At 47.8% G+C, this 10,364-nt stretch overlaps 3 protein-coding genes across 4 annotated transcripts; all 3 read left to right on the top strand.

Moving 5' to 3' along the window:
• Positions 1–610: 610 nt before the first annotated feature.
• On the top strand, positions 611–2,092 carry LOC306753152 (tubulin alpha chain-like; the record flags this gene model as incomplete). The annotated part of the gene is made up of 3 exons (XM_079237004.1): positions 611–806; positions 887–1,035; positions 1,115–2,092. Exons 1-3 carry the CDS (start codon positions 626–628, stop codon positions 2,090–2,092), a joined length of 1,308 nt encoding a protein of 435 aa, XP_079093130.1. The 5' UTR covers positions 611–625.
• A 1,865-nt stretch (positions 2,093–3,957) lies between these two features.
• On the top strand, positions 3,958–5,614 carry LOC306753150 (tubulin alpha-1A chain-like). 2 transcript variants are annotated; one of them, XM_079237001.1, is made up of 3 exons: positions 3,958–4,113; positions 4,211–4,359; positions 4,439–5,614. In XM_079237001.1, the coding sequence occupies exons 1-3, from the start codon at positions 3,993–3,995 to the stop codon at positions 5,414–5,416; spliced, it is 1,248 nt and encodes a 415-aa protein (XP_079093127.1). In that variant the 5' UTR covers positions 3,958–3,992; the 3' UTR covers positions 5,417–5,614. The 2 variants fall into 2 exon arrangements, with proteins under 2 accessions (XP_079093127.1, XP_079093128.1); XM_079237002.1 differs by having other exon boundaries at positions 3,978–4,125.
• A 1,264-nt stretch (positions 5,615–6,878) lies between these two features.
• On the top strand, positions 6,879–10,060 carry LOC306753142 (tubulin alpha chain). The gene is made up of 4 exons (XM_079236992.1): positions 6,879–6,933; positions 8,237–8,459; positions 8,658–8,806; positions 8,912–10,060. Exons 1-4 carry the CDS (start codon positions 6,931–6,933, stop codon positions 9,884–9,886), a joined length of 1,350 nt encoding a protein of 449 aa, XP_079093118.1. The 5' UTR covers positions 6,879–6,930; the 3' UTR covers positions 9,887–10,060.
• Positions 10,061–10,364: the final 304 nt, after the last annotated feature.

Below are 10,364 nucleotides of genomic sequence, written 5' to 3'. Positions count from 1 at the left end.
TGATATTTGCATGCAGTGAAGGAAATAATTGTGTTTATTTCAAACAATAATCCTGTATTTTTAATGTCATTTGCACATTCATACACTCGTAACCCTGGCTCATTGGACACGACACATTCTGGGCACAAATATTTCTGTATTTCCCTGAATCTCCTTGACTATAGTGTCTACATCAGTCTATGTATCTCCGTGGAGAGCCGTGAAACTCAGTGTAAATATGAAAACAATGCTCTGTTTGCTTTGTTTCCTGTGGCTTCAATGAGGTCCACATGCCAGACGGATGAGAGTGTCAGTGGTTACACATTACCTTCGAGCTGAACAGAGGGTTACTGATGTGTGGCGGAGCAGCTGAATGATTAACCTAGTTAACCCCTGACAACAAAGCTTGCTACCATAGTTCCCAGAGTTTGGAGGAACTATAAGTAGCAGAGAAGACTTAGCATTAACCCACAGCACATTTCCACTGCAGACCCTCAACATCAGCACCAGGACTTTATAATCATGGTAAGCTTAACGGTTTTGTGCAAAAATTTCTCAATGTGTGAATGTGTAAACCTGACCTCTGTTTGTTGTGCTCCTCCAGCGCGAGTGCCTCTCTATCCATGTCGGTCAAGCCGGGGTTCAAATGGGCAATGCATGCTGGGAGCTCTACTGCCTGGAGCACGGCATCCAGCCGGACGGACAGATGCCCAGTGACAAGACCATCGGAGGAGGAGACGACTCCTTCAACACCTTCTTCAGTGAAACCGGAGCCGGCAAACATGTTCCCAGAGCCGTCTTTGTGGACCTGGAGCCAACAGTCATAGGTGAGATAGCTATTTCCTGGAACAAAGTTTAACAGGATTTGAGGGCTAATGATTATATCTCAAGTGTTTCATGATTACAGATGAGGTCCGTACAGGAACCTACCGCCAGCTGTTCCATCCCGAGCAGCTGATCACTGGAAAGGAAGATGCAGCCAACAACTACGCCCGCGGTCACTACACCATCGGCAAGGAGATCATCGACCTGGTTCTCGACAGGACACGCAAGCTGGTGAGTTGACCTGCAAAAACTTCATGTTTCACTTCAGGTGTCATGGGTCACAGAGTGAAGATGAATTGTTTCCCTGCAGGCTGACCAGTGCACAGGACTCCAAGGTTTCCTCATCTTCCACTCCTTTGGAGGAGGAACCGGCTCTGGCTTCACTTCTCTGCTGATGGAGCGTCTCTCCGTCGACTACGGCAAGAAGTCCAAGCTGGAGTTTGCCATCTATCCAGCTCCACAGGTGTCCACAGCCGTGGTGGAGCCCTACAACTCCATCCTGACCACCCACACCACCCTGGAGCACTCCGACTGCGCCTTCATGGTGGACAACGAGGCCATCTACGACATCTGCCGCAGGAACCTGGACATCGAGCGCCCCACCTACACCAACCTGAACCGGCTGATCGGACAGATCGTCTCCTCCATCACCGCCTCTCTGCGCTTCGATGGCGCCCTGAACGTGGACCTGACGGAGTTCCAGACCAACCTGGTGCCCTACCCTCGTATCCACTTCCCCCTGGCCACCTACGCCCCGGTTATCTCAGCAGAGAAGGCCTACCACGAGCAGCTCTCAGTGGCCGAGATCACCAACGCCTGCTTCGAGCCCGCCAACCAGATGGTGAAGTGCGACCCTCGCCACGGTAAATACATGGCCTGCTGTCTGCTGTACCGCGGAGACGTGGTGCCCAAAGACGTCAACTCTGCCATCGCCACCATCAAGACCAAGCGCACCATCCAGTTCGTGGACTGGTGCCCCACCGGCTTCAAGGTGGGCATCAACTACCAGCCCCCCACCGTGGTGCCCGGCGGAGACCTGGCCAAGGTGCAGAGGGCCGTGTGCATGCTGAGCAACACCACCGCCATCGCCGAGGCCTGGGCCCGACTCGACCACAAGTTCGACCTGATGTACGCCAAACGGGCCTTCGTCCACTGGTACGTCGGGGAGGGGATGGAGGAGGGGGAGTTCTCTGAGGCCAGAGAGGACATGGCCGCCCTGGAGAAGGATTACGAGGAGGTGGGCACTGACAGCATCGGGGACGAAGGAGAGGAAGGGGAGGAATACTAAGAGCTTAAAGCAAGGTGTTACATGTATTCACAAAGCAAGCCACAGTTGTATCACAGTTGTCACCAGACTGAAACAATACTTAAAAGCAATGATATGAAATAAAGAAAAACTGTGAAGTATTTGAGTGTTTTATTATGTGCTAAAAGCTCACAGAAAAGGTAATAAATTCTCTCTTGTACCAATAAGAAGCCGAGCAGGAATGTTGCAACCGCCACCTCCCTATTATGTGCCGACAAGTAGTTTCTCCCCCTAACTCTATGTTACGATCAGCTGCCCTCCAAGGTCAAACAGACCTGAGAACAGAGTAACTAGGGAGACTACATGTGAGCGAGTTCAGGCAGCTCTGACTTGGCAGAGGCAAGCAGTGTGTTATTACGTCTCCAGGGTTACCTTCAGACCCAGAGGTGAAACATATAACAGCCTTTTCATCTCAAACAATAGAGCACATTGTTGGAAACACAATAGTGTTTGTCACTAACTAGGATTTCTCTCTCGTGAGGAAGGAAACGGCACCAAGACCATCATTGGAAATGTATTTATTCAGCTTTCTGAAGCACGTTGACAGACCAATACCCATTCAGTAGTTGGAGAAGGTCTTTGAAAACAACATTGAAAGCTCTTGAGGGAAATTCCGCAGGCAGAACTCATAATCCCTTGTTAATCTCGCTTTAAGTATTGCATGCATCCCTTTCTTGGGCGTAATAAACCTCTGAAATATCCATACCACACATCGATGCTCTGCAACCTGCTGCAAAACAAACTTGGATCCCAAACATCCCCTGCCCTCGAGAGGAGTATCCTCTAATGTGATCCCCAGCAGGCGGTCTGCTTCTTTTGCATTGCAAATTAATCTGGACCAAATTTATGATGCTACCGTGCTCCGTAATAAAAAGCCTATTCAGGCCACTCTGGGGCGTTATCTGCTTTCTTCCCTCTGCAGGGAAAGAAAACGGAGGCTCAGAAAGAGCCATGTTTACAGCAGTTTACTCGTTTTCGTTAAACGGTGCTCCGTGAGAATGTTGTATGGTTGTCTTGTAACTGAGAGGTCATGAGTTTGACCCAACAGCAAGCAAATAAACCGCCTGTGTGGGTAACTTTGAGCCCCCACCTGTTCGCTGCAACAACTAAATCTAAAATGTGAAACTGGAGGAGAAGGCGGACAGTTACGGTTCATATTTCACAGCCACTGGTCTTTGTTCGTGGCTACTCATCCGTGCACAAACAGCCGTTGTTCCTTCCATCTGAGCAGGGGAGCACAGCAGCTGATTTTCTTTTTTTTTTCTGCTCTTCCTCCTCATCTTTCCTCAAAGGAGCTGGTGTTTGCCTCCCCTGCTCCTCCAGTTACCACAACATGCCAAACTGTTGCCTAGTGATGCTGCGCTATAAAGCAGCTCTGCTGCACTTGTAACTGACACAACATCCCCAGCCACTCATCTCAGGTGAACAAGGGACTGCTACGAGCAACGAAAACATGGTGAGAACCGTTTTATTTTATGTTTAGGTGCCACACATGAGCCAACTTTAAAACACCTGAGGAAGACATATTAGTTTTATATCATTGCACTGTGTGCTATGCAATAGTCTGTGTTTGGCCATAATGTCTGAAAAGGTCATTAGTGACGGAGAAAATGAAACAAAGCAGCTCTTTCTGTTTGGTGTAAAAAGTAAAAGACATGTTAGATGCCGGAGCTGCAAAGTGATCGTTGATACAGCCGCTGATTATGGGTTTCTTTTATTTCTTTGTTTTTAAAAAGTGTATGCGAGAAGTTCTTGACATCTGAACCACTTGCTCCTGCAGCGTGAATGTATCTCCGTCCATGTCGGCCAAGCCGGAGCTCAGATAGGCAATGCATGCTGGGAGCTCTACTGCCTGGAGCACGGCATCCAGCCGGACGGACAGATGCCCAGCGACAAGACCATCGGGGGAGGAGACGACTCCTTCAACACCTTCTTCAGTGAAACCGGAGCCGGCAAACATGTTCCCAGAGCCGTCTTTGTGGACCTGGAGCCAACAGTCATAGGTGAGATAAAATGTAGGATACAAAACTATTGGAATGGGTCTTTCAACAATGAATTGGATTTGTGAATGATTTTGTTGTGCATTTCTTGCAATTACAGATGAGGTCCGTACAGGAACCTACCGCCAGCTGTTCCATCCCGAGCAGCTGATCACTGGAAAGGAAGATGCAGCCAACAACTACGCCCGCGGTCACTACACCATCGGCAAGGAGATCATCGACCTGGTTCTTGACAGGATTCGCAAACTGGTGAGTTGACCTCCGAAAACTTCACGTTTCACTTCAGGTGTCATGGGTCACAGAGTGAAGATGAATTGTTTCCCTGCAGGCTGACCAGTGCACAGGACTCCAAGGTTTCCTCATCTTCCACTCCTTTGGAGGAGGAACCGGCTCTGGCTTCACTTCTCTGCTGATGGAGCGTCTCTCCGTCGACTACGGCAAGAAGTCCAAGCTGGAGTTTGCCATCTATCCAGCTCCACAGGTGTCCACAGCCGTGGTGGAGCCCTACAACTCCATCCTGACCACCCACACCACCCTGGAGCACTCCGACTGCGCCTTCATGGTGGACAACGAGGCCATCTACGACATCTGCCGCAGGAACCTGGACATCGAGCGCCCCACCTACACCAACCTGAACCGGCTGATCGGACAGATCGTCTCCTCCATCACCGCCTCTCTGCGCTTCGATGGCGCCCTGAACGTGGACCTGACGGAGTTCCAGACCAACCTGGTGCCCTACCCTCGTATCCACTTCCCCCTGGCCACCTACGCCCCGGTTATCTCAGCAGAGAAGGCCTACCACGAGCAGCTCTCAGTGGCTGAGATCACCAACGCCTGCTTCGAGCCCGCCAACCAGATGGTGAAGTGTGACCCTCGCCACGGTAAATACATGGCCTGCTGTCTGCTGTACCGAGGAGACGTGGTGCCCAAAGACGTCAACTCCGCCATCGCCACCATCAAGACCAAGCGCACCATCCAGTTCGTGGACTGGTGCCCCACCGGCTTCAAGGTGGGCATCAACTACCAGCCCCCCACCGTGGTGCCCGGCGGAGACCTGGCCAAGGTGCAGAGGGCCGTGTGCATGCTGAGCAACACCACCGCCATCGCCGAGGCCTGGGCCCGACTCGACCACAAGTTCGACCTGATGTACGCCAAACGGGCCTTCGTCCACTGGTACGTCGGGGAGGGGATGGAGGAGGGGGAGTTCTCCGAGGCCAGAGAGGACATGGCCGCCCTGGAGAAGGATTACGAGGAGGTGGGCACTGACAGCATCGGGGACGAAGGAGAGGAAGAGGGCGAGGAATAATAACTTTCAAATAAACAAAACCCACAATGATTGGGAAGTAGAGTGTTGTTGAGGAATTTGTCTTGTTCACATTAAGATCTCTACGGTCAACAGGTGTGCTAACATTTTACACTGATATTCTTTATTTAACATATTTATCAACACATGTCGAGCCATGAATGATCTGCAAACGTCATCTATGTATAGAGATTTCAGGGAATTCACTGTCAATATATCATCTGTCCTCTGTCTTCTGAAACATTAAACTGTGACATGTTCACATTGGTGTACTTTGTTGTCCATGTCAACCCAACACAGCCCTGGAGCCCACTGCAGAGCTCATGCTGCATTAACTCCCTTCACCTCCTTGATACTCACTGAACATTTAAGCCTAAATCCTCCACACAGCATGTGCAATGCCTTATATAACACAAACACCTCAGGATTAAACCAGGATTCTTTAGGGGTGCTCGGAATAGGTTTAAGTCTTCATTACAAATAAATGAATAAGAGGTGATAATCTATTTTAATGGTAAATCAAATGTTGTCTTGATGACAAAATAGAAAAAGCAATTAAATTACTTATTTTGTATTCATAGCTTTTGGCTCAAACGTATCATATATATATATATATATATATATATATATATATATATATATATATATATATATATATATATGTGTGTGTGTGTGTGTGTGTGTGTGTGTGTGTGTGTGTGTGTGTGTGTGTGTGTGTGTAACTTTACCTAGTCATGAATTATAAAGGAAGTGAATTCGAGGCATGGTGCCTTCGGGGTCCTCTCCGACATCACCCTCCCAAGATGAGAGATCACAAATAAGACTGAATTCTGTTGCCTTTCGGAGTGAAATAACCATAAAATAGATTCCTTTATTGCTGTATGTTTGCTTCGTGCTATACATAATTGTTAGACTGCTATTTGTATTAATACAATGACAATAACATGAATTGATATAACATAAAACCTAATAATTATAATAATACTGAACAAATAATAAAGAGACAGTTCAGATTTAACCCAATACCTCCAGAGAAGTTTAACTGTAGTGCCTCAAGTGATCATCATTAATATATTTTATATTTTGCATTTATAATAACATTTTGATTCTCAGAAGTTTCTTCTTTTTTTTTTTACAGCAAACGAAATAGAGGTAAAAATAAAAAGACTCATGAAGGTTGAATGTAATCAACTTTACAGAGCATCAAATATGAAAATAATGATGATAAAAAAAGGCACAAATTTAGACTAATAACTTCCCTGCCTCCAATAAAACTTTATCGATTCCAATTTCCCTCAAATGACACAGCTAAACTATAGAATGGCAACATTTCGAGCCGCACCTGAATGCAGCAGTGCCTAACGTTCGTTCCCGCCCAGAAAAAAAATAAAATGGCCGCTTTGGCTCCGCCTCCTTGGAAAAGACATAAATACAGGAGCTCCACTTCCGCTCCTCACAACTGCCTTCAGCCACCGATTCTTCAACGTCGGAAAGAAGGAGATTAAACAGCCGTAAAAATGGTGAGTATTTAGTCAGAATTACATTATAGAACCTTCGCTTTTTATTACTTTTTTTTTTTTTTTTAAAGAGAGATTCGAAGAAAACTCTCAGGTATTGAGGAACAAAAGGATTATTCCCACGGCTCAATACCTAACATTTGTATATTAATAGTGAATCACGTTATATAGCTTTAACCCTCCTCCCTCTCCTCCGAAAATTATTTAAAACTTAAAAAATTAACATAAATCCGATTGTTCTGTTATAATCCCGCGGCCGTGACCCCTTCAAGGAAGCGAGGACCGACGAGAGAGCGTTATTTTACTAGTGCAGTTTCGGTTAAAAACGGACGATTTTATTAGACTTTAAACCGTGAACAATGTTCCCTCTTTAAATCCGGTAATATATGTATATTAAATGTCATTATATAATTAAAACATTTGTCATGAAACCGCGCCCGCGGGACAATACCGCAGGCTGTTAAAAACGCCATGACGGCATAAGATAACGCCCTGTTCCTGAACGCAACACGAAGGTGGGGCTTTGCAGCAGTGTGGGCAGGGAGCAGAGCCGCTTCCTGCTCAGTGGAGGCTTTTCAGTTCTCTCTCCTCCCTGCTGGGTGTTGGTTCTGCTGGTCCTGCTCAGGCCCCGAAGGGAGGGGCAGGAACGCGGCGTTAATTCGCCGCAGCGCTGCGTGACTCAGCAGACATTTAGGAGTTTTATTGTTCAGTAAATCAGCCATTTTGTTTTTGTCCCCCCTCCCTCTGTAGATACCCACAAAGACATCATGTCTAGACTATATTCTTGATTGCTAAATGTTCATTACAGGGTTCTTACGGTCATGGAACACCTGGAAAAGTCCTTGGGGGGAAAAAAAAGTCTCTAAAGTTTAGTAAAAGTCATGTAAATGTGTTATATTCATGTGTTCATTTACGCTGAGCTTGAAATAATTAATATGCTTTTAAAAGAGACTCAAAATATAAGCAGGCATACATACAGGCATCTATATAAATGTTTATTCTTTTAATCAAACTATTGTCTCATTCATTTGTGTCATTTAAGGTTTACTGTATGCTTTGTATTCTCATTATTAGTTTAAATACTACATTTACTCACTTTTTACTGTTTACACCCAGATTTCACTAAATGTCTGGTCACTGGTCAAAATGTGTATGAACCCTGTCTAGACTATATTCTTGATTGCTAAATGTTCAATATCTGATGTTTTTATAGACTGTGCACATCACAGTTTAGAGCAATAAGAAGAAAATGATAGATTAGAAGTAAATTGTGTTAAATGTGACCGTTTGCCTCGTCTCTCTGCAGCGTGAGTGTATTTCTATGCATGTCGGCCAAGCCGGAACCCAGATGGGCAATGCATGCTGGGAGCTCTACTGCCTGGAGCACGGCATCCAGCCGGACGGACAGATGCCCAGCGACAAGACCATCGGGGGAGGAGACGACTCCTTCAACACCTTCTTCAGTGAAACCGGAGCCGGCAAACATGTTCCCAGAGCCGTCTTTGTGGACCTGGAGCCAACAGTCATAGGTGAGATGGGTTTTATTAATCATAGAGGGAGCTATTATTCCAACGTTAGCTGGCTTAAACAATTAGTGCATTATTGAAGGAGCTTCTTTTATTATATATTGATTTAATTTATTTAACTGGTCTCAAGCTTGCGGGCGTATCCGTTTGTACCGAAAGCCTTTATTGCAACTAAAGTCCGGTCTTCTCGTTGCTCCACAGATGAGGTCCGTACAGGAACCTACCGCCAGCTCTTCCACCCCGAGCAGCTGATCACCGGAAAGGAGGACGCCGCCAACAACTACGCCCGCGGTCACTACACAGTCGGCAAGGAGATCATCGACCTGGTTCTCGACAGGACGCGCAAGCTGGTGAGCTCTAAAACATCTCTAAATATCATGTAGTCTTTTTGATTGAGACCTCAGTGATCATTACAATAACGCACTTACACTTATTCTCTTGTTTTATCCCTGCAGGCTGACCAGTGCACAGGACTCCAAGGTTTCCTCATCTTCCACTCCTTTGGAGGAGGAACCGGCTCTGGCTTCACTTCTCTGCTGATGGAGCGTCTCTCCGTCGACTACGGCAAGAAGTCCAAGCTGGAGTTTGCGGTTTACCCGGCCCCCCAGGTGTCCACAGCCGTGGTGGAGCCCTACAACGCCATCCTGACCACCCACACCACCCTGGAGCACTCCGACTGCGCCTTCATGGTGGACAACGAGGCCATCTACGACATCTGCCGCAGGAACCTGGACATCGAGCGCCCCACCTACACCAACCTGAACCGGCTGATCGGACAGATCGTCTCCTCCATCACCGCCTCCCTGCGCTTCGATGGCGCCCTGAACGTGGACCTGACGGAGTTCCAGACCAACCTGGTGCCCTACCCTCGTATCCACTTCCCCCTGGCCACCTACGCCCCGGTTATCTCAGCAGAGAAGGCCTACCACGAGCAGCTCTCAGTGGCCGACATCACCAACGCCTGCTTCGAGCCCGCCAACCAGATGGTGAAGTGTGACCCTCGCCACGGTAAATACATGGCCTGCTGTCTGCTGTACCGCGGAGACGTGGTGCCCAAAGACGTCAACTCTGCCATCGCCACCATCAAGACCAAGCGCACCATCCAGTTCGTGGACTGGTGCCCCACCGGCTTCAAGGTGGGCATCAACTACCAGCCCCCCACCGTGGTGCCCGGCGGAGACCTGGCCAAGGTGCAGAGGGCCGTGTGCATGCTGAGCAACACCACCGCCATCGCCGAGGCCTGGGCCCGACTCGACCACAAGTTCGACCTGATGTACGCCAAACGGGCCTTCGTCCACTGGTACGTCGGGGAGGGGATGGAGGAGGGGGAGTTCTCTGAGGCCAGAGAGGACATGGCCGCCCTGGAGAAGGATTACGAGGAGGTGGGCACTGACAGCGTCACGGAAGAGGATGAAGGAGAGGAGTACTAGGTCCCTGAACATCTGTAGCTCGCTGTGGCTCCATTAAATCCAGAAAGAAGAGCCAAATTAAACGTCTTAATTGCTAAGCAATATTGGACTCATTCCTTAAATTCTGCACATTCCAGCGAGCTACATGATCGCCACGCCTCGTTTTAAGTTCTGCAAACCAATAAACGGAACATGAAGTAATTCTGTTGTCCTGTGTTTACGTCAATCATTTCAACGACTCAAACAGAAAAGTGTTGACAGTTATTGGGTGTCTCTTTTACAGATGATTTAAAGATGGAGGCTGATGTGATCCAGTACGTGTCATTAATTGAAAGTGACCTTCAGGTCCTGGTCCTCGTTGTTAAATCCTTCAGCAGCAAACCAGAGACGCTCAGATGGAGCAGATTAAACCTCAGTGTACGAGGTGTTGATGTTGGTCTTAATCTCTAGTGTTGGTGGGTTAAATCCAGCAGCACAGCGGGACATTTCTTGACCAAAT

The sequence above is a fragment of the Taurulus bubalis genome (assembly GCF_910589615.1).
Source record: "Taurulus bubalis genome assembly, chromosome: 21".
Lineage (NCBI taxonomy): Eukaryota > Metazoa > Chordata > Actinopteri > Perciformes > Cottidae > Taurulus > Taurulus bubalis.
The sequence above is the reverse complement of the archived record's forward strand: the minus strand, read 5'-3'. Positions and strand labels throughout refer to the sequence as shown.

Bases quoted from the DNA above. Each gene is read 5' to 3' on its own strand.
- LOC306753150 (XM_079237002.1), top strand. From the start codon at position 3,993: ATGCCCAGCGACAAGACCATCGGGGGAGGAGACGACTCCTTCAACACC. The intron at 4,126-4,210 runs GTAGGATACAAA...TTGCAATTACAG, and splicing joins AGTCATAGGTGAGATAAAAT to ATGAGGTCCGTACAGGAACC. The intron at 4,360-4,438 runs GTGAGTTGACCT...GTTTCCCTGCAG, and splicing joins TTGACAGGATTCGCAAACTG to GCTGACCAGTGCACAGGACT.
- LOC306753142 (XM_079236992.1), top strand. The intron at 8,460-8,657 runs GTGAGATGGGTT...GTTGCTCCACAG, and splicing joins CCTGGAGCCAACAGTCATAG to ATGAGGTCCGTACAGGAACC. The intron at 8,807-8,911 runs GTGAGCTCTAAA...TTATCCCTGCAG, and splicing joins TCGACAGGACGCGCAAGCTG to GCTGACCAGTGCACAGGACT.